General features: G+C 44.4%; 1 protein-coding gene across 4 annotated transcripts in view; it reads right to left on the bottom strand.

Moving 5' to 3' along the window:
* Positions 1–23,833, bottom strand: part of HUS1 (HUS1 checkpoint clamp component) — a 446,101-nt gene that overhangs the window by 214,114 nt on the left and 208,154 nt on the right. For 3 of the 4 annotated variants that reach the window (XM_069958559.1, XM_069958555.1, XM_069958558.1), the window contains exons 4-5: positions 9,844–9,951; positions 9,552–9,626 (exon numbers count right to left, since the gene is read on the bottom strand). In XM_069958559.1, the coding sequence (XP_069814660.1) occupies positions 9,552–9,626; positions 9,844–9,951 (183 nt within the window). The remainder of the gene's footprint in view (positions 1–9,551; positions 9,627–9,843; positions 9,952–23,833) is intronic. The other variant, XM_069958557.1, reaches the window with a different exon arrangement.

Here is a 23,833-nt window from a genome sequence, read left to right as displayed (position 1 = left end):
AATATATACATTTAGATTAAAGTTTCTAATTTTCAAAAGGAACATGAGAGAAAAAGCACGCCAAAATTTGTAACGCAGGTTCTCTTGAGAACAACGGTACCCCATGTGTGGGCATAAACCACTGTATGGGCACAGAGAGGGGCTCAGAAGGGCGCTCCTGCCAATTAGCTTTTCCAATGCAGATTTTGCTGAAGAACTTTTTGAGCGCCAGGTGCGTTTGCAGAGCCCGCGTTTGTAGTGCAAGCGGAGTGAAGTGCCCCCATAAGTAACCCCATTTTGGAAAGTACACCCCTTAAAGAATTCATCTTGGGGTAGGATGAGCATTTTGACCCCACAGGTATTAGAGGAAAGTATTTAATATTGGCCAATAAAAATGAAAGACTCGAATTTTTCCAATAATATGTTCGTTTAGTTTGAAATTTTTAAATTTCACAAGGAACAGGAGAAAAACTGTACCCCAAAATCTGTAACTCAGGTTCTTCTGAGTAGAACGGAACCCCATATGTGGGCATAAACCACTGTATGGGCACACAGCAGGGCTCAGAAGGGAAGGAGCGCCAACTTGCTGGAGCAAAACCACAGCTAGTAATAGTTATTAGAATAGCGCAGTTACTAAAATAAAATAAAATAAAAATGAGATTAAAGGTAATGTGGGGTGGTTATGGGCAACCTGGGGTGGTTCCGGGTAATCTGGAGGTGGTTACGGGCAACCTGGGGTGGTTAAAGACAACATGGTGTGGTCACGGCAATTCAGCTGTGGTTACAGGCAACGTTGGGTGGTTACGGGCAACGTGGTGTGGTTACGGGCAACCTGGGGTGGACACAGACAACCTGCTGTGGTGGCAGAAAATCTGGGGTGGTTACAGGCAACCTGCGGTGGTTACGGCAACGTGGGGTGGTTACGGAAAATCTGGGGTGGTTACGGACAATCCGGGGTGGTTACGGATAAACTAAAGTGCTTATAGGTAATCTGGGATGGGTACATGTAATTTGGGGTGGTTACGGCAATCTGGAAAAGGTCACTGGCAATTTGGGGTGGTTACGGGCAACGTGTTCTGGTTATGTGCAATCTGGTGGGTTACGTGGAATCTGGCGTGATTACAAGCAACCTGGGGTGGTTACAGGCAACCTGCTGTGGTTACGGGCAATGTGCGGTGCTAACAGACAATCTGCGGTGGTTACGGGCAACGTGGGGTGGTTACGGGCAACGTGGGGAGGTTACTGGCAACATGGGGTGGTTACGGACAATCTGGGGTCGTTACAGAAAAACGGAAGTGCTTATAGGTAATCTGGGGTGGGTACCTGTAATCTGGCGTGGTTACGGGCAATCTGGAGGGGTCCATTGGAAATTAGGGGTGGTTAGAGGCAACGTGCGGTGGTCAGTGGTTATGTTCAATCTGGGGGTTACATGTAATCTGGCGTGATTATGGGCAACATGAGCTGGTTAGGTGCAACCTGCTGTGGTTGCAGGCAATCTGGAGTGGTTACAGGCAACCTTCGGTGGTTATGGGCAACGTGGGGGGTTACGGACAATTTGGGGTGGTTACGGGCAATCCGGGGTGGTTACGGATAAACTGAAGTGCTTATAGGTAATCTGGGATGGGTACATGTAATTTGGGGTGGCTACGGCAATCTGGAGAAGGTCACTGGCAATTTGAGGTGGTTACGGGCAACGTGTGGTGGTTATGTGCAATCTGGGTGGGTTACGTGTAATCTTACGGGCAACCTGGGGTGGTTACAGGCAACCTGCTTTGGTTACGGGCAATGTGCAGTGCTAACGGTGTGTGGTTACAGGCAACATGGGGTGGTTACTGGCAACATGGGGTGGTTACGGACAATCTGGGGTGGTTACGGAAAAACTGAAGTGCTTATAGGTAATCTGGGGTGGGTACCTGTAATCTGGAGTGGTTAGGGGCAATCTGGAGGGGTTCATTGGAAATTTGGGGTGGTTAGAGGCAACTACCGGCGCTGCTACCTTATTCTCTGCCATCGTCGTAAAAAGCTGATGGCAGCAGAATAAGGCCCACTAGTGACCGCCGCAAAAAAGCCGTATCGACGGTCACTAAAGGGTTAACTATCGCGGTTATTCTGAGAAGGTTTTTTCGTGACATATTCCTCTTTATGTTTGTGGTATACTTTGGATTATACACTTAGAAGTTTTTTGTAAAAAACACATTTGCGCAAAAATTTGAAAAATTTACATTTCTTTATATTCAAAACTTTCTTTTGAACTGTTAATGCAATATCTACAACATGTCTGCTTTATGGTGATGTCATTTGGTGAACATCCTTTTAATTGTTAGGATGTTAGAGGGCTTCTAAATTTTGCACCAATTTTTCAAATTTTCATGAAAATTTGAGTTCTGATTTTATTAGGGACTAGTTCAGTTATAAAGTGGATTTGTGGGGTCTGTACGTTAGTTACCCCCATAAATCCCTCCACTATAAAAACTGCACCCCTCAAAGTATTCAAAGTCCCATTTTTATAAGTTTATTAACCCTTTAGGTATTTTGCAGAAATGTAAGCAAGTTGAAGGGGAAATTAAAAATGTTCTCTTTTTTTGGCAGATATTCTATTTTAATCATTTTTTTTCTCTTACACAGCAAATACTAACTGAGTAATGCCACTCACTATTTATTCCCTGTATTGCAGTGTTTTAAGAAATCCCCCTTATGTGGCCACACCTGACTCAACCACAGGCCGCAGACATGACTGAGACCTGGGGAATTTTGGGGCCTTTTTTTTTTATTTCAGGTTTTTTTTTTTAGCCATTGTACCATGTCACGGAGGCCTTGCGGTGCCAAAGTATTTGTGTAAGACAAGTTGACGATTCCATCTGAACCATTCTGAGGGACATGTGGCACCCTGATCATTTTTTATTACATTTTTTATGAGGTGGTATGCATGAAAAACACATAACCCTACATAAGCCTGATAGTCTTATACTATAGCAGCCCAGACGCATGAAACAGTGTCTGGGTTGCTATGGTAACCCACCGCCGAAGCTGCGCGGCTTCGAGGGGGTTGCCCAATAGACACTGCGGTCACCTGGACCGCGGTGCCTATGGCGTTAACTGCCTGGGGGGAGCGCAGCTCCCCTCTGGGCAGAGGCAGCAGGAGGAGGCTGTGTGACACATCCTCCTCCCGCTGCCCGATCGTTGTTAGGGACAGAGGGGGGAAGCAGGGAGAGGATGACGTTCCGTGAAAGTCATATTGCAGCAAGGGGTTAAAAATCACAAGTTTTCCTTTACTTATCAGCTGCTGTAAAGTGTTGTAAGAAAGTGTTGTATTCTTTTCAGTGCTCTCTGCTGTCACCTCTGTCAGAGACAGGAAATGTCCAGGGCAGAAGAGATTTTCTTCGTGGATTTGCTCCTGCTCTGGACAGTTCCTGTCTCGGACAGAGATGTCAGCAATGAGCACTGTCACACTGGAAAGAATCCATTGCTTAAAGCAGGACAAACAGAAGCCTGGAGTAATAGAAGACAGGAGATTTTTAAATAGAAGTAATTTACAAATCAATATACCTTTGTGAAACCAGATGTTATTATTATTATTATTATTATTATAATAATAATAATGAAAGCTGGAGTACATTTAAAGTGACACTGTCACCCCTTTTTGCATTATGACTGCTCTACACAAGTGTAAAGGGTAAATTCAGCAGTTTTCATACCTCATTTTATATCATACGTCATGATGCTTGTTCCAGTAAAAAGTGATCTTTTATTATCTGGTATTGGGCTACCTGGGTGGGGCTTCACGGCCGAAGGGCCACTTAGCCAGGCCCCTCCATGCCGTCATTGCCGCATAGGCCCTGCCCCCTCGGCAGCTATTAGAAGGGCCCCACCCCCACTAGATTGGCCCACACCAATGTCCGCTGGAGGGGCCTATGTGGCGAAGACGTTGTGGAGGGGCAAAGCTAAGTGGCTCTGGGGGCGTGGCTAAGTGGTGCTTCGGCCATGAAGCCCCGTCCAGGTATCCCAAACTCAAAAGATTGATTTTTTTCTGGAACAAGCATCATGACGTATGATATAAAATTAGTTATGAAAACTGCTAAATTAACCCATTACACCTGTGTAGAGTAGTTCTAATGCAAAAAGGGGGTGACTGTCACTTTAACCCCTTAAGGACCGGGCCTGAAATGGCCTTAAGGACTGGAGCAAATTTTATGAATTTGACCAGTGTCACTTTATTCATTAATAACTTCGGGATGCTTTTACCTATCCGGCTGATTCTGAGATTGTTTTCTCGTGACATATTGTACTTCACATTTCTTGTCAATAGGAGTCGATACTTATAACGAATCTTTATGAAAAAACCCAAAATAGCGGGAAAAATTGTGAAAAAAATGCATTTTTCCAACTTTAAAACTTTTCTGCTTATACAGAAAATGGTTATACCACATAAATTATATATTAAATAGCATTAGCAACATGTCTACTTTATGTTGGCGGCATTTATTAAACTATATTTCATTTTTTATAGACAATAGAAAGCTTAAAACATTAGCAGCAAATTTCCAAATTTTCAGTAAAATTTCAAAATCAGATATTTTTAGGGAACTGTTCAGGTTTAAAGTGTATTTGAGGGGACTGTGTGTTAGAAAGCCCCAGGAAGCACCCCGTTTCAGAAACTGCACCCCCTAAACTCTGCAAAAGCACATCCAGAAAGTTTTTTAACCCTTTAGGGGAGTCACAGAAATAAAAGCTAAGTGTCTAAGAAATTTGAAAATTTTAATTTTCTGTGCAGAGATTTTATTGTAATCCAATATTTTTCATAATTATAAGCTTATTACCAGAGAAATGCACCCCAATATTGATTGCCCCGTTTCTGCAGTTTATAGAAATACCCCATATGTGGCCCTATTGCGCTATTTGACGCAACCACAAGCCTCAGATATAAAGGAGCGCCTAGTGAATTTCAATGGCTCCGTTATTTTTGGTCATTTTTGACTGTACCACTTCAGGTTGGCAGAGGCTCTGGGGTGCCAAAACCTAAAAAACACCCCTAAAGGGACACCATTTAGAAAACTACACCCCTCAAGGAATGTAACAAGGGGTGCGGTGAGCATTTGGACCCCACAGGTGCTTCACAGATTTTCCAAACAATATGGCTTGAAAAAAGACTGAAGTATTTTTTACACTAAAATGTTGTTCTAGCCTTCAATTTTTCATTTTCACAAAGGGATAAAAGAAAAAAAAAAAAAAAAAACATGTAGCGCAGTTTCTCCCGAGTACAGAAATACCCCACATGTGGACATAAAGTGCCAAGCGGGCGCAGGACAAGCCTCCAAAGGGAAGGAGCGCCAATTGGCTTTTGGAAGCTGGATTTGGATGGAATGGATTTCAAGGGCCATGTCGCATTTACAGAGCCCTCGTGCTGCCAAAACACTGGAAACCCCCCACAAGTGACCCCATTCTGGAAACTACACCCCTCAAGGAATCTAACAAGGGGTGCAGTGAGCATATGGACCCCACTGGTGACGGGCACAAATGTGGAAAAATGTGACGTGAAAGTGAAAATTTTCATTTTTTCACTTTCATGGCACAAATGTGCCCGTCATCTGGGAGTCCATATCCTCACTGCACCCCTTGTTAGATTACTTGAGGGGTTTAGTTTCCAGAATGGGGTCACTTGTGGGGGGTTTACAGTGTTTTGGCAGCACAAGGGCTCTGTAAATGCGACATGGCGTTCATCATCCATTCTAGCCAAATCCAACCTCTAAAATCCAAATGGCGCTCCTTCCCTTCGGAGGCTTGCCCTGCACCCACATGGCGCTTTATGTCCACATGTGGGGTATTTACGGACTCGGGGGAAATTGCTCTACACATTTTGTGTTTTTTTTTTCTCTTTTAACCCCTTGTGAAAATGATAAATTCAAGGCTAGACCAACATTATAGTGTAAAAAATTTAATATTTCATTTTCACGCCACATTGTTCCACATTTGTGCCCATCACCAGTGGGGTCCATATGCTCACTACACCCCTTGTTACATTCCTTGAGGGGTGTAGTTTCCATAATAGGGTCACTTGTGGGGGGGTTTAACTGTCTTATCAACACAGGGGCCTTTTGAATGCAACATGGCCCCTCGAAATCCATTCCATCCAAATCCAGCCTTCAAAAACCAAATGGCGCACCTTCCCTTTGGAGGCTTACCCTGCACCCGCATGGCGCTTTATGTCCACATGTGGGGTATTTCCGTACTCAGGGGAAATTGCTCTACACATTGTGTTTTTTTTTTATCTTTTAACCCCTTGTGAAAATGAAAAAATCAAGACAAGATCAATGATTTAGAGTAAAAATTAAAAAAAAATTACACTAAATGTTGGTCTAGCCTTGAATTTTTTCCATTTCCACAAGGGGTTAAAAAAGAAAATGAACACAAAACGTGTAGGGTAGTTTCCCCTGAGTACGAAAATACCCCACATGTGGACATAATGTGCCATATGGGCACAGGGCAAGTCACCAAAAGGACAGAGCGCCATTTAGAGGCTGGAATGGGGGATGGAGGCCATGTCGCAATTACAAAGCTCCTGTGCTGCCAGGACAGTAGAAACCCCCCACAAGTGACCCAATTCTGGAAACTACACCCCATAAGGAATCTAACAAGGGGTGCAGTGAGCATATGGACCCCACTAGTGATGGGCACATGTGTAGAACATGTGCCGTGAAAATAAAAAATACCATTTTTTTCATTTTCACGTCCAAAATGTGGCCGTCATCAGGGGGCCATATCCCCGCTGCCCCCCTTGTTAGATTCCTTATGGGGTGTAGTTTCCAGAATGGGGTCACTTGTGGGGGGTTTCTACTGTCCTGGCCGCACAGAGGCTTTGTAATTGCATCATGGCATCCTCTAATGGGAATGGCAGCCATACCTACTTAGCTGGGGAAAAGGGACCATTCTAATTTATTTGGGGGTATTAGGCCAATTATTAGTTTATAAGGTTGGAAATGACAGGTGTCCATCAAATTCAACCTGTGTTGATCCAGAGGAAGGCAAAAAACCCTCGTGAGGCAGACGACAGTAGCCTCATCACAGGGGAAAAATTCCTTCCCTACTCCATAATGGCGATCAGAATAATCCCTGGATCAACGTGACCCCTGAAAAAGGAATAAGGGACGGAATTTAGAAAATGTAGAACCCCAATGACGTGTGCTACGCCTTGAAGCAATCCTTTATGCAGAGGCCGGGGCGATCAGGACAGGTGTCACACTGGAAAATGTTGTCCTTCCTGATCCCCCTGTTACACCACACTCTGCACTTCTTCTGGGGTCTCCTGTTTTCAGTGTGGGGGGCGTCACCTGGAAAATGTTGTCCTGGTGCGATACGGGGTCCTTCATATCCAGAAGCGCTGGGTCTGCTCCATGGCTGCTAAATATTAGGGCTCTATTACTACTTCTGATATGTTCGGATCGTGCCGCAAGCTACAGTAGCTCAGGCAGCGAGGGACCAGAAGAGGGGGTGCTGGTATAAAAGTTATCCCCGTACAGGTGGTAAACTTTATCCAGCAGTGGGAAGATCAGTTCCCGGACGATGTCCCCACTAACTCCGAGGATGGGGGGGGGGGAGGGGGCATCTGGGGGCTGCATTCGGGTGTCCCTTCCTTCATACACTCTAAGGGTACGTGCACACTGCGGAATCGCGAAGGACAACCCTTTGTGCATTCCGCAGCTGGCACCCGCCGGCGGACTGATGCAGGTGCACGTCTCCGTCCGTGTCGTAGACTCCATTCTATGCACGGGCGGATTCCGCTCTCCGTCCAACGTGTTGATGGAATGACGGATGATGGAATCCGCCCATGCATAGGATAGAGTCTATGACACGGGCGGAGACGCGCGCCTGCATCAGTCCGCCGGCGGGTGCCAGCTGCGGAATGCACGAAGGGTTATCCTTCGCCATTCCGCAGTGTGCACGTACCCTAAATCTGTAAGAGTACCCTGAGGTACTCTCACAGAGTTTGTAGAATTTCACGCCATACCGTCATCTCTTATTGGGACGGTACTGGCGGAAAAGACGTGTCTGGGGGGCAGCGTACGCTACGCTACTCCCAGACACGTCACTGGATGATGAGGAGGATGAGGATGAATGGAGGAAAAAAGGATCATCAAAGGATTCATCCTCACTGGCTGTTTCAGTGTCGGAGGCAATAACGTATGCGTCCGATACCGAAAACACCCTGGGGGCCACTTTTATATAGGGATTGGTATATGGGGTATGTAGTGGTGTAGTGTAAAACTTTATTCAATGTAGTGTGGTGTAATGTAGTGTTTTTTTACGTGTTTTTTACAGTAAGTATACAAAAAAAACCTACGCCAAAAATGGTGTTGCTGATAAATGCCGCACTTATGTTCGGCACTTATCAGCAGACCGTGGCAGTAGGATATAAAAAAAAAACACCCTACGCCAAAAAGGAGGAGTTGCTGATTAGCAGCGCACTTTCGTGCGATGCTGATCAACACTCAGCGGCGATAGGGTGCGGAAAATAGAAAAAAAAAAATTGGGAAATTTTTTTTTTTTTTTTTACTACATTCTGAAAATCCCTGTAGTGGCTGATACGTGTATTACACTTATCAGCCGCTAGGGGGCAGCAGAGCGCAAGATCCGAAAAAAGACGACGCTGGAGCCGGAAAAATACGAAAAAAGACGACGCTGGAGCCGAAAAAAGCCGATCGGGACTCACGAAAGAAGCCGAAGACCCGACAAGATGAAGAGGACGCCGGGAACCCGGAAGACGCCAATCGGGACCCCGGGACAGGTGAGTAATGTACAAATACCTGCTCTGGACCCCTCAGCTACCTAGCTGAGGGGTCCGGAGCAGGTATTTATTACTTGTGGGGACTTTGATCGCCGTGAACGGCGATCGGGACGGTGGTACCGTGACCACCATTACTTTTTACAGTAATGGCGGTCGGTGCCGTCCTCGGACAGCACCGACCGCCATTTTTTTCCGGGTCATCGGGCCACCGATGGCCCGGAAAGGTTCCGATCTCCGCTATGGGCTTATCAGCCAATAGCGGCGATCGTCGGCATGGGGGGGGGTTAACAACCCTCCATGCCGACAGGGAGAGATGGCCTGCTATGTATTATAGCAGGCTATCTCCCCCGATCGGGACCTGGCCGGCCCCGGCGCCCGCTTAAAGGACCCGCGTACCAGTACGTCATGGGTCCTTAAGTGACAGTGATCCATGACGTACCGGTACGACATGGGTCCTTAAGAGGTTAAGCCAATAGCAATAGTTGTATAGTAGGTATAAACTGAAGACAGCCTAAGAATTCAACAGATTTATTACACAGCAATACACAATGTCATAAAGCTGGCAAATTGTTAGACTGTCTAGCCCAAATTTACAGTGTCTAAAAAATTTACAGTTTTAGTAAAAGCTGGGCCACTGTAATATTGACTTGACTCAATCAGATACTCCCTACAATCAGATCCAAATGTTAAAATTATTATACAAACCAGTCTACTATGTGTATGAAAAGTATACAAAAATATCATCCAAAATAAGCCACGAGTGAAAACAAAAAAAAATAACAAAGTCACTTACTATAAAATTGCTTACATTTTTCATCCTTTCCACAACGCTTTTCATAGTTTTTAGTGCTGGCAAATATATGCTTACCTGAAAGTAAATATAAAACTTAAATGGGTATGAAAATATAACAACTTCCTCATTAATGTGCAACAAAGGTGAGGATTCTGAATAGAGCAGTGGCTGTTCTTCATTCAAAGTCTATGGGGCAGATTAAAACAGCTAAGCGCTGTATTAGCAAAAAATGAAGGAAAAAAAGTAATAACACATTCTTTAAAGTCTATACATTCATGCATGTGATACTTACATCAAAGTTTGGTACAATAGGCTCTTTAAAGTCATTCCATAGCCTTCTAGGAGTAACACTGACAGGGATGTCATGTGTGACAAAACGACTTGTGCTTGAAAGTGAAGGCTTAAGCAAAGAAAAATAGAAATTAATACTTCAACTGATGTAATGTATGTGTCTATATTTCTTTAGGTTAAATTAACACAAGCCAAGTAAATAAAAAAATAAGTGGAGGGTCAACATTTTTTTAAATGAAGATACTTATCATGTACGTTAAGTTCACGGTTTTGTCTACATACAATGCCTGTGTTCCTATAAAATGCTCATGCTGGTCATTCTAGGTCCATTGCAAACGGCCGTTACACTGCCACTACAGCTAACACTGATCATAACCAAAAAAGAAAACAAATGCTGATTTTTCGTAGCAAACAACTTATATATCTTTATTGAATATACATTAAAATCATTGCCGTAAAAAAGAGAGACAAACCAAACATTAAAAAGAACAGTGACTATCCTGGAGGTGTTTCTAAAGTAACCAGATCACATGTGCTGAGATCTCTGACCAACAACAAATGTCACAGAACAGGGGGATATATTCTCAAGAATCACATGGTAGGACACTATAATAAATATAATAAATAATAAAGTGCAAGTGCATTCAATTCATAGACTCAACCTACAGATAATTGATAAATCTCTGATCCACCCTTCATCTAGTATTATTTCCCCATCAAATCTAGAGATCCAGACAGTTAGATACCTTTTGCGGTAATATACAATGTGTTTCCTCCAGGACGCCACCACCCCGACGCGCGTTTCGTTGCCTTCGTCCGGGGGTCACTGTTCTTTTTAATGTTTGGTTTGTCTCTCTTTTTTATGGCAATGGTTTTAATGTATATTCAATAAAGATATATAAGTTGTTTGCTACGAAAAATCAGCATTTGTTTTCTTTTTTGGTTATTATCATGTAAGTTAGCATATATGCAACACAATATACTTAAAGCGATACTGTCAGCCACTTTCTGTATGAGGACTTCTCTACACAACTGTAAAGTCTAAATTCTGCAGTTTTTATACCTAACTTTATAATAGATTTCTTGGTGCTTGGTCCAGTGAAAAATGCTTTTTATCGTTGGTGGATTGTGCCACCTAGGCAGGGCTTCACGACTGCTGCACCACTTCGCCCCGCCCACATCAACACCGGAGACCCGCCCCTCTGCGACACTGTCACTGTCTAGGCCCCCTCGGCGGTCACTGGAATGGGCCAGCCTAGAGGTTTAGGCCCCACCCCCAATATCAATTAAAATATGCGGCCAATACAGTTTTGACCGACCAGGACTCAAATTGAAGTGGGCTCTGCACTGAACTCCCCAAGATCAAATAGCAGGGTTACGGACTGGACCCTGTTGCAGTCCGTTCCGTACTGTTTAACCCATTACCTGCTGCAGTCTATAGAGACAGCGCCATGTAAAGAGAGGATAACAGAAGTATGACAGCAGGAACTGCTATGCTATGCCTGCCTGGGAGGTGAGTCTGGCAGTTCCAAGTAGTGAACCCTTCACATCCTAAGCAGTAGTGACCAAACGACATGTGAAGGATCTGACAGGAGAAGAGAGCTCCCCCTGCAAGATTGTATGCCTGTGGGGAGGTGCAAGTAGTCTACAAGGTAAGGAAAAACAAGGACACTCACCAATTCATGTGACTTCTTTATTTCATTTTGATGCAGCCTACATCCAAATTGGCATGCACAAAAAGGGACACCAAACACTACACAGACATGTGACAGCTGTTTCACACGTTACTACAGTACGTGCTTCACCAGATGTTGCCCCTCCTACAAATCTCAGGTTAAATAGTACCTGGTACGATGTGCATAGGTGGGCATTACACTGTGGTTAAAGACAAAAATACAGTGGTTTGCAATAAATTAAAATATCAACAAAAAGTTATTTTTCTTTGTAATTCAATTCAAAAAGTGACCTTATATATAATATAGAGTCATTACATACAGAGTGACCGTTTTCAAGTGTTTATTTCTATTGATTACGGATTAAAGCCAAGAAAAACCCAAAAGTCAGTATTTCAGAAAATTTGAATATTTAACCCAAAACACCTGCAGTGACTTCCTAAGTGTTATAAAAGGTCCCTTAGTCTGGTTCAGTATGCAACACAATTTTGGGGAAGACTGCTGACTTGACAGATGTCCAAAAGGCAGTCATTCACACACTCCACAAGGAGGATAAGCCACAAAAGTTCATTGCTAAAGAAGCTGGTTGTTCTCAGAGTGCTGTATCAAAGCATATTAATGGGTAATGGGTAGTTGAGTGGAAGGAAAAAGTGTGGTAGAAAAATGTGCACAAGCAACCAGGAGAGCCACAGTCTTAACAGGATTGTAACGAAAATGCATTTAAAAAAATTGGGAGAGATTCACAAAGAGTTGACTGCTGCTGTAGTCAGCGTTTCAAAAGCCACCACATACAGATGTCTGCAGGACATGGGCTACAAGTGTTGCATTCCATGTGTCAAGCCACTCCTGACTAAAAAACAATGCCAGAAGGGCAAGGGAATGGGCCAAGGAAAAGAAGAACTGGACTGTTGATCAGTAATCAAAGGTGCGGATTTCAGATGAAAGTAAATTATGCATTTCATTTGGAAATCAAGGTCCCAGAGTCTGGAGGAAGAGTGGAGAGGCTGTACACAATCCAAGCTGCTTGACGTCTAGTGTGAAGTTTCCACACTCAGTGATGGTTTGGGGAGCCATGTCATCTGCTGGTGTAGGTTCACTGTATTTCATCAACACCAAAGTCAACGTTGCTGTCTACTAGGAAATTTTGGAACACTTCATGCTTCCCTGTGCTGAAAAGATTTTTGGAGATGGAATTTTCATCTTCCAGCAGGATTTGGCACCTGTCCACACTGCCAAAAGTACCAATACCTGGTTTGCTAACCACAGCATCACTGTGCTTGATTGGCCAGCAAACTCGTCAGACCTTAACCCCATAGAGAATTTATGGGGTATTGTCAAGAGGAACATGAAAGGCACCAGACCCAACAAAGCAGATGAGCTGAAGGCCGCTATCAAAGCAACCTCGCCTTCAATAACACCTCTGCAGTGCCATCAGCTGATCGCCTCCATGCCACGCCGCATTGATGCCGTCATTCATGCAAAAGGTGCCCCGACCAAGTATTGAGGGCATTTACTGTACAGACTTTTCATTTGGTCGACATTTCTGTGTTAAAAACATTTTTTTTTTTTTTTTTTTCAGTTGGTTTTATATAATATTCAAATCTTCTGAAATACTGATACTGGATTACAAGGCTGTAATCCATAATCACTTCCATCTTCCCCACGCCACTCTGGGATGCCGGTCTCCATTTGCAGCTCCTACATGTGCTACTGACATGAATAAATTTCCACCTGTGGTGAGTGGACCCTACAACCTCTGCTTAACCATTTATGGACTGATATGTGCTCTTATTATTGAGCTAAGCACTTTTGCACCTTACACAGTATTTTGCACTAATTGTTTATACACTGTGGTCTCTGATTCACAGAGACATACAAAGGCATGAATATGCCTTATATATATTGCACTTTACCTTGTTTTTATCATATTCTTTCACTTGTATATATATGCTAATGATTTGATGACGATATTTGATATGCTAATCAGACAGCTATAAAATGACATCACTGGGACACTCCCACTATGCTTGATAATGATCTTGTGAAAAGATCAAATTTATTTTTTGCACTTTTTGTAATAAATAACACCTTTTTTCACCTATGCTAATGTGCTGCAGAACATCTTTGCATATCTATCTACCTACCTATCTGTCCTTCTATCTCCTCTTTCGTCTATTTATTTATTTATTTATCTATCTATCTTTCTAATATCTATGCAGAAGATATGAGCAGCACATATAGTTCAAATGCAGTCAGGTGCATCATAAATGTACAAAATAGGGACATACTAAAAAGCATGAAACGTTTTATGCCGTCTTTGATAAAGCCGGTTTAGCTGGCGAAACATGTCAGGAGGCATGCTATCTGTACGATTTTAATCTGCTCACCACGGAGTTGTAGTCTTCTGCAGAGACCAACTCCATGATTGTACTAGAAAAAAACTGATATTGAATATACAGCCCGCCTAGTGTAATGAGTATTGTGCATCGGGGTTCAATAGCTGCAGGCACCCCTGGTCCACTATCGGTCAATTAGACCGTACAGTGGGACACCCGCAAGTGTACCAACGTTAGGCTGCAACATAGTCAGTGACTAATCGGGTGATCGGCATCGTAAAGCAAAATTGACATTATCCCGTAGCAAAAGTGCGATACTGTATCAGTCCATTACAAGCGGCATTGACCAACTACTACTGTATACAAGAGCAGTCCAGTTTAATACTGTGATTGATACAATAGAGACTCCGTACAGTGGAGACTAAGGGGGACATGTATCATCGGGCGTACAGGGGTTTTTCGGCGGAAAGTGCCAATTTGCACATTATTTTATTTGCAAATGGGCGATTTGCGAACAAAATATCTGCACTTTCCGCCGGGTACGCCAGGGGGGCGGGGAGGGTGTGTGAAGGGGGCGGAACGGAGGGCGCGGACTCAGAGTCCACGCGATTCACGATCCATTCCGCCAAAAGATATGCCGAAAACCTACTCCAGTCCTCAGCTGGCGTAGGTTTTCGGCTGTGCGCACCGGAGCGCACGGGATTTATGTAGAGGATGTCCGCCTCTACATAAATTTCCGTAGCGCCGGAGATGCGGGGACATTTATAAGACCGGCGTAAAAAAGCTGGACTTAATAAATGTCCCCCTAAGTGTGCGTGAGCCTAGTACCTTACAGCTCATCGCATCCACATTGTCGCAGGACTACAGTACCCAGCACTGCAGACACTGACTAATAAGAATTACTTTATACTCTATTGGTGAATAAGTTTTAATCTCACAACTATCACTGCCAAGGGAATTGTCTCTTTTAATTGATGCGAATAAAAGTTATTTTTTAATTACGCTTTAGCCACTGGGGAAAGTAAAGTGCAATAGGAAGTTCTTCCATAGTGTCTCTCATATACAATTGCACTTCCAAGCAGGCAGTGGGTCAAGCATTGATTGCGCTGTAATGAAATGGCACATATGCATACATATGCAAAGAGATGCTGCTCGGATGGGGCGGGGGTGGGGGGGTGTTGTGGGGAGTCCATTACAGGCATTGCACATCCGCGCTCCGTGCGGAACACTGAATGTGTGAATGCGGCCTAAGGTTTTAATTGGTTTGATAAGTTGGTTAGACCTGGAATGAACAGGGTTTTTCTGTAGGTATGTATGTATTGTGACAATCTGGGGGTTACTCGCTCGCTGGGATCGCCATCTCCTGGGCCTGAGACGGTTGGCACATCACAAATTGCAGTCCAGTCAGCACTGTACGGTTTTATACTGACTACAGTCAGCTTTATTTATCAGTTCAAAGAAAACACAAGACATAGGCAACACTGCCAATAAAATAAACCTAGGCCGTCTAGCCACTGACTAACACCACAGCTGTCACTTATGAGCCTAATGCTCAATATCACCAGCTCCACTGGTCTCACCCAGACTTGTCTGCAGCTCCCACAGGCCTAGCACTGCCTGTGTTCTCCCACCCTGGGAGTCTTCACCTGGGAACCATCACCTGGGCAGCTCTGAAGTCTCTAATAGAGCTCCATCAGGTGGGTTTCAGAGCCTCATTAGCTCTTGGACTGGAGTGGAGTATCTGGACCAGAAGCTCCACCTGAACTCCAATTTCCACTCCAGAGGCATAGAACTGCTGTAAGGCCCCACCATGCCACAGTATGTATGTATGTTTCCTCATTGGAAATAATGTTAATTCCTTTTTTTTCATTTTTTTGTTCACAATGTTTCGGTGATCAAATCACATCTATCTCCCCTATCTATTCATCTAAAAAAAACTGATTAAAATTAAGGGAGTATACCTGGTCACAAGGAGCATACAGTAGGTCTGCAAGGGTGCATGCCTGTCTACAAGGGGCTGCAGGGGGTGAGGCAATCTTGCTACACCAGGGCATATCTGCATATCTTTTTCCAGGGTGACATACCCAGCTACGATTGACATATTTAGCTGCAAAAGTTATATCTTGCTATAAGGTGCATGTCTTGCTACAAGGGGCATATCTGACTGCAGGTAGGCATACCTGGTAACATGGGGCAGATCTGGATGCAGAGTGGCATATCTGAGTATAAGGGCATATGTGTCTGCAGTGGACCTACCTGACTATGAGGGGCATATTTGGCTGCAGACAGCATATCTGGTTGCAGAGTGTATACCTTACTATTAGCTATAAGGATCATATCTGGCTGCAGGGGAGCATAACTTACTATAAAAGACATACCTGGCACCAGGAACCATTGTATCAGACTAAAGGGGCATACTTGGCCGCACAGGGCATTTCTGCCTAAAGGGGGCATGTCTGGTTACAAGAAGCATTATAGCCTCTAGCTACAGGGGGCATGTCTGGTTACAAGAGGCATTGTTACTGTGAAAAAGGCATTATTATTTGACATTTGTTGAGTATTATAACTGTGACTTACAGATCAGTCACATTTTTAAGGGGGGTTCTTGTCTTGAAATCAACTGCTGACAGAGACTTACACAGAGCCTATGGCTGCAGTATGATCCCTGCCTTATTTTGTCAGATAGCAACCTTGGGGGTACTCGATTGGAACAGCTTATCACATGAGGGTACTTGGCTTGAAAAGAATGAGAAACACGGCTTAAAGTGTCTGAGCCCTAGGTCTGTGACGCGTCTCCGTCCCTTGTCCCCGCCCTCTTCACCATTAGGAACATTCCTGGCTAGAATTTCTCCTACTCCTACCTTGGCTAAACACATGTGCCTTAATGATCCAGCACATGTGTAGTGTTCAGACAAGTGATGAATAGGAGAAATCCTGCCTGGGGCATTAATAATGGTGAAGAAGGTGGGGAAGAGGGATGGAGGGGAGTTTCAGGCCTAGGGCAAGACACTCTAGGCCACGACAATTTGACACAGGGCTGCAAAATTGAAAGTGTTTTTCTAGGTCAATAACTGTATCACCTGCTGAAAGGACCCCAGGACAGATCTTGGAGCAAAAGCAGCTGACAGTACAAGCGGTTTGGGGGGGGGGGGGGTACAGTTTGTGGGTACAGAGTCACTTTAACCCCCTGGGGACCAGACCGTGGCATTTTTCTCACTTAAAAGCAACACATGCATAGGCTAGGCTATGGCGTTTTTCAGTAAAGCAGAAGTCCATGACCAAACCATCAGCCTACTGCGTTTGACAAAAACTGCCACAGACCAGCAGAAACCCCAAGGAGGACAGAAAAACGCCATGTGTGTAAGGCAAAACATAAACTTCCGTTGACTTTACACTGACATCTGACCGCTGATGTTTTTGCAAAAAAAAAAAAAAATTATAAAAGGGGAAAAAAAAAAAAAAAGAGGCCATGTGAAACCAGCCTCATGTTTTTAGGGGTACTCCGGCCTGGGGGTATTCTTCAGCGATGGCCGGTGATGGGATGGTTATGGACGGCGGAGGTCACTTACCTACCCCGTGTTCCAGCGCCAGGTCTCGAATCGCACCGCTCGGTACACCCGTCCCACTTCTTAATGTGAGCTGCCGCATGAGACGTGACATCTCAAGGCAGCTCAGCCATTCAGCGGCCGAGGCGGAACTTTGCTATGGCCGCTGAATGGTTGAGCTGCCTCATGCGGCACCTCACTCCAGGAAGCGCCTGCGGGACGGGTGTATCGGGCGACGCGATCCGAGACCCGTCGCTGGAATGGGGTAGGTAAGTGACCTCTGCCGTCCATAACCAACCTATCACCGGCAATAACTGAAAAATACTCCCGGGCCGGAGTACCACTTTAAATTGTTATGATTTAGGTAGGTTAGAAATTCATCAAAATCTGTAGGGGTTCTATTATATCCGACATATATCATCCTATTTCAATGCCCTGGTAAAAAAGTTTTTATTTTTTTTTAATTGAAAATTATTTCCGTTTCAAATCTGTCCAGAAACAAGTAAGTAATGTACATGCAACAGAAATGCCCACTGCTGGACCATAGCTTTGCACAAACCAGACACTGTTAAAGAGGAATATGTTATTTTCTAATATAAACAATAATTAAATACAAAGTTAACCCCTTTCCTCCTCATGTTTAAAAGGTCACATCGCTTGCATTTCACCTGCAAACCCACATTAATCTTTATTGGGTACGTGCATACAGAATGAGACAGACAGACAAACACAATATCGGATAGTAAACTAGCAAGGATCAAAACCAGACGGGCAGCGCAGTACAAAAACATGTATCAGTCGGATAGTCAAAGCTAGAGGTCAGGTAACACAGACAAGCAAGCAGAGGGATTAGGTACGGGGATCGTAGGAATAGACAAGGGGAAGCTGGGATCAGGGTGTTAATCTAATAGCGAGCTCTGAGAGACTGTCTTAGCTTGTTTTTTTGCTGACCACATGCTCTGATCCTCCAGGCTCCAGACAGGCAGAAGAACAAGTCAGTCAAACAGAGTTGTTCAGCTGCAGCAACCAAGGCTGAGAGAGTCAGTGGTAACCCCTCTGCATTGCCGGAAGCTGAGAAGTAATTGGGTGTGTCACACAGAAGCAAAAACAAGGCCCAGTTCACACCAGGCTACTGCACATTCCTGACAGTACCCCACCCCCCCCCCCCCCCTTATGAGGGGCCTTAGGACCCTCATATCCTTACTAGAAACCCACATATGTTTCCCTGGTCCAAAGCCCTTCCAGTGGACCAGATACTGTAAGGAACCCTGTACCCAACGAGAATTCAGAATCTTTTCCACCCCATACTCCAACTCACCCTAAATGATTAGTGGAGCAAGAGGAGTAGATGGAGAAACTAGAGTGGCAAACCTTTTTAAGAGAGCCTTGTGAAATACATTATGAACCAAGAGTATGGCAGGCAGTTTTAACATAAAAGTAACAGGATTAATTATTTCCACAATGGTATAGGGACCAATATATTTGGGTGCTAGTTTGCCAGACTGCACACTTAACCTTAGGTTCCTAGTCGAAAGCCAGACCTTCTCACCTAATAGTGAGTTTACACAGACAGATTTATCTGACAGATCTTTAAAGCCAAAACCAGGAACAGACTATAAACAGGGATCAGGTCATAAAGGAAAGACTGGGATTTATCCTCTTTTCAAATCCATTCCTGGCTTTGGCTTCCAAAATCTGTCAGATAAATCTTTCAGTGTAAATGCACCCTAATACATACTGATGGCCAGGTATGTGTCTTTTATTAGCATGCTTTTGGTATAGTTCTTGGGCTTTATCCAAGCTCTGATGAGCTTGGGCCCAAACTGTGTACAGAAAACAAGGCTTTCGCTGAGGGGTTAACTGATTCGGCAGAGTGAGTAGAAGAATACCTAGGGTTAAAACCGTAATTGCAAAAGAACGGTGACATTTTAACTGAACGTTGCTCCTGATTGTTTACGACAAACTCTACCAAAGAAATAAAGTCTTTCCATTTGTCTTGGGCATCAGCCACGAAACATCTTAGAAATTGCTCTACAGACTGGATTATTCTCTCTGTCTGCCCATTCGTCTGCAGGAGGAAGGCGGACGAGAAGATTCCCAACCCCCCACAGAACTCTCTCCAAAATGTCGCTACAAACTGAATGCCCCGGTCGGACACAATATTTTCAGGGATACCATGTAGGTGCAAAATGTGATTAACAAACAATGTAGCTAAGGTGCGGGCATTTGGTAGTTTACACAGAGAGATGAGATAGCACATCTTTGAAAACCTATCCACAACAACCCAAATTACAGTTTTTCCCTTAGACAGAGGCAAGTCAGTAATAAAATCCATAGAAGTATTTGTCCAAGGTCTCGTAGGCACCAGCAGCGGATGTAAGAGACCCTCAGGTGGCCTACGGGGAACCTTGGACTGTGCACAGTTCTCACAAGCGTCAACAAAAGATTTGACGTCTCGGGCCCAGGAAGACCACCACTAATGACGCAAGAGCAAATGCTTAGTTCCTGCCACCCCCGGGTGACCAGCCAACACCTAACCATGAATCTCCTCCAAGACCCGGAGGCGAAGATTCGGTGGTGCAAACAATAGAGTTTCTGGAGTATTCTGGGGTGCCAGGGACTGAGACTCTGCGATCAGAGTCACCAGGTCAGGTTGTAAGACGGCCACTACTACACCAGGGTTCAGAATAGTATCGGGCTGGTCCCTGGGAGTGCTCTCGATGTCAAAGCTGCGAGAAAAGGCATCAGCTTTGACATTTTTGGTAATAGGTAGGTAATAGGTAATAGATAAGTAATCTCTAAGTTGAAGTGAGTAAAAAACAAGGTCCATCTGGCCTGCCTTGGGGTTAGACGTTTAGCTTTATCTAAGTACTTTAGATTCTTGTGATCGGTGAGTACCACCACCTTATGTTTTGCCCCCTCTAGGAAGTGTCTCCATTCATCGAATGCCATTTTTATAGCTATTAACTCTCTGTTCCCAATATCCTAGTTACATCCTGCCTTAGAGAACTTCCTAGAGAAGAAAGCAATGGGTGGGAGGTTGGTAAGAGTAGCTGACCCTTCAGATAGGACTGCTTCTACCCCCACCTCGGATGCGTCCACCTCCAAAATAAAAGGACACTCAAAGTCCGGTTGTGCCAGCACTGGAGCCTCTGAGAAACCTTGTCTTAGTTTGTTGAATGCCATGATAGCGTCTGTGGTCCAGTTTACCAGATCCGCTCCCTTCCTGGTTAAATCAGTGATGGGTTTGTCTATAAGCGAGAACCCCTTAATGAATTTTCTACAATAATTGGCGAAGCCTAAAAACCTCTGCAGAGTCTTCAGGTTATTGGGTCGCTCCCAGTTTTCGATGGGTATGACCTTAAGAGGGTGCATACCAAACGAGTTTGAAGTTATTTTGTACCCCAGAAATGAGACTTCAAGTATACCAAACTGGCATTTCGACAACTTGGCACAAAGGTTATTAGCTCTCAGAAGCTCCATGACTGTACAGACATGCAGAATGTGTGAAGACCAAATCGGGAGAAAAAAATTAAAATATCATCAAGATAAACAACTAAAAAAACTACCCAGATACTCTCGAAATACATCATTTACTAAGTGCTTAAAGACTGCTGGGCATTGCATAAGCCGAAGGGCATAACAAGGTATTTGAAATGTCCTTTAGGGTTATTGAAAGAAGTCTTCCATTCATCACCCTCTTTGATCCTTATCAAGTTGTATGCTCCCCGCAAGTCAATCTTTGAGAACCATTTAGCACCCACTATCTGGTTGAACAAGTCTGGAATAAGGGGTAGCGGGTGTTGGTTCTTAACCATGATTTTGTTCAACTCCCGGTAGTCAATACAGGGCCAAAGCCCACCGTCTTTTTTACCAACAAAAAAAAGAATCCCGCCCCCAGAGGAGAGGAGGAGGGGCGAATGTGGCCCTTTCGGAGACTATCCTTAATATACTCCTGCATAGCCTCCCTCTCATGACAGGACAGATTGAAGATACGACCCTTGGGATATTTGACATTGGGAATTAAATCAATCAGTCATATGGTCGTGTGGAGGCAATCCGCCCACTGCACTTTCATCAAACACATCTGCATAGTCGGACAAAAATTCTGGAATCTCCCCTTCCCCAGGGGAACACTCTGCGAGTGCCACAGCAATACAGTGGGAAGCACACTTGGGCCCCCACCGAAAAAGTTCCCTGCTGGACAAATCGAACACAGGGTTATGTGCTTCCAGCCAGGGTAATCCCAGAATTACATCAGAAGACAAATTATGCAAGAGAATAAAATCAAGGTTTTTAACATGAATAGGCCCCACCTTGACTTCCAGGCAGGGGGTCATATACTGTACGTCCCATTGGGCAAAGGGGGCAGAGTCTGCTCCAGTGACGTGAAATGGGCAAAAGTAACTTATTCTATTGAATGAAGGTTACCTGTGTGCCTGAGTGACCCCCTCGACAGTCGTTCAAGGTTTCCCGCATTCCCACAGTACAGACAGAGGTTGTACTGTAAGCGGTGTGCCCATCTGGCCTTGGCATCGGTGGCATCTTCCCAAGTGGAAATGCCGCTCCACTGTCGGAATTCTGAACAATAGTCCTCTACTGGACGTTAACCTTGCTGTAACCTGTTTAATTGTCGCTCCGCATTGGCTGCACAATCCGGGTTATCATACAGCAGGCCCAATGTGGGAAATGCGAGAAAAAACGGTCAACTGTTTGCAGGTCGGGGGAGTCAGGTGACAGGGAGAAGCCCCATTCCTGAAATGGTCCTTGAAGGAGGAACAAAAGAATGCCCACCTCTGCGACTCGCCTCCAGAGGAATGAGGACGCAGTCGAAAGAACAGCTTACAACCCTCCCTGAAAGTGTGGAAGCTTTTCCTGTCCCCCTTGAATTTCTCTGGGAGCTGGACAGGAGACTCACTCAGGAGGTTTTAAGGAGGTCATTGTAAGCTGTCAGGGGGCTGTTTCCTGCTCTTGGACCCTTTCAGCCAGCTCCTGCACTATGGTGTTGAGCCGCTGCATGTGGTCCACTATGGTGGTCATGGTGTCCATGGTAACTGTGAGGCAAAATCAGTTGGCTAGCTATTCTGTCAGGACGGGGCATGTAGGGACAAGACACAATAGTGAGCCCTGATACTGAAACCACCAACTGTCCCTACCTACTTGCCTCACACGGCCCTAGGCAGCCACGGACAAACACAATGACATTCCCTACACTTGGGTACATGCACACAGAACAAGACAGACAGACAAACACAATAAAGTATACTAGCAAACTAGCAAGGGTCAAAACCAGACGGGCAGCACAGTACAAAAAGTATCAGTCGGATAGTCAAAGTCAGAGCCAGAGGTCACAGGAGTAGACAAGAAGGGAACTGGGATCAGGGTGTCAATCTAATAGTCAGCTCTGAGAGATTGCCTTAGCTTGTTTTTATGCTGACCAAGAGCCTGGTCCAGATCCTCATTGGACCGGCGCTCTGATCCTCCAGGCCCCAGACAGGCAGAAGAACAAGTCAGTCAAACAGACTTGTTCAGCTGTGGCAATCAAGGCTGAGAGAGTCAGTGGTAACCCTTGCATTGCCGGAAGCTAAGAAGTAATCGAGTGTGTCACACAGAAGCAAAAACCAGGCCCAGTTCACACCAGGCTACTGCACATTCCTGAAAAAGACCTAATTTTTCCATGAAATATACTGTAAAACCGGGAAAAAATTATTTGTGCTGTGAAATTGAGAACAAAAAGCAATTTGTTTCATTTGGGGGGGGGGTTTCATGTTTACGCCATTTGCCCTATGGAAAAACTGATTTGTTATCTATGTTCCTCAAGTCAGTAAAATTACAACGATAAGCAATTTAGATAATTTTTATTTTATCTGCTGGCTTTTAATTATTTAACCCTTTGAGGAGCAAGCCCAAAATGACTCCGTGGACTTCGCAAATTTAGATTTTTGTGAATTCCTTTTTTTTCTCCTCACCTTCTAAGAGCTCTAGCACTTTCAGTTTTCTATCTTCAGGGCCATGTAAGGGCTTGTTTTTTGACAGGAATAGTCGTACTTTGTAGTAGGGTCTTTCATTCTACCATAACATGTATGATGGAACCCCAAAATTATTATTTATGAAGATATAAATTGGTGAAAACGTAAAGAAGAATGCAATATGGTAACTTTTTGTGTGTGAGGAAGGGGGGTGTTCCTGTGTCTGCGTAATTCACTATACGCTAAAAACGACATCATACCATTATTCTATAGGTCAGTCCAAACACAACCATATGCAGGCCAGGTTTACACAGATTCTCTAATGTTATATATTTTTTTTTTTTATGGAATCCTTTTTTTTTTGGCAATTAATTATTAATAAAATGGGCCTATTGTGATGCTTATAATGGTTTTTATTTTTTCACCTACGTGGCTGTATGGGGTGTCATTTTTTCCACCATGATCTCT

The sequence above is a fragment of the Dendropsophus ebraccatus genome, chromosome 2 (genome assembly GCF_027789765.1).
Source record: "Dendropsophus ebraccatus isolate aDenEbr1 chromosome 2, aDenEbr1.pat, whole genome shotgun sequence".
NCBI classification, from domain to species: domain Eukaryota; kingdom Metazoa; phylum Chordata; class Amphibia; order Anura; family Hylidae; genus Dendropsophus; species Dendropsophus ebraccatus.
This window is presented reverse-complemented; position numbering and strand designations above follow the sequence as displayed.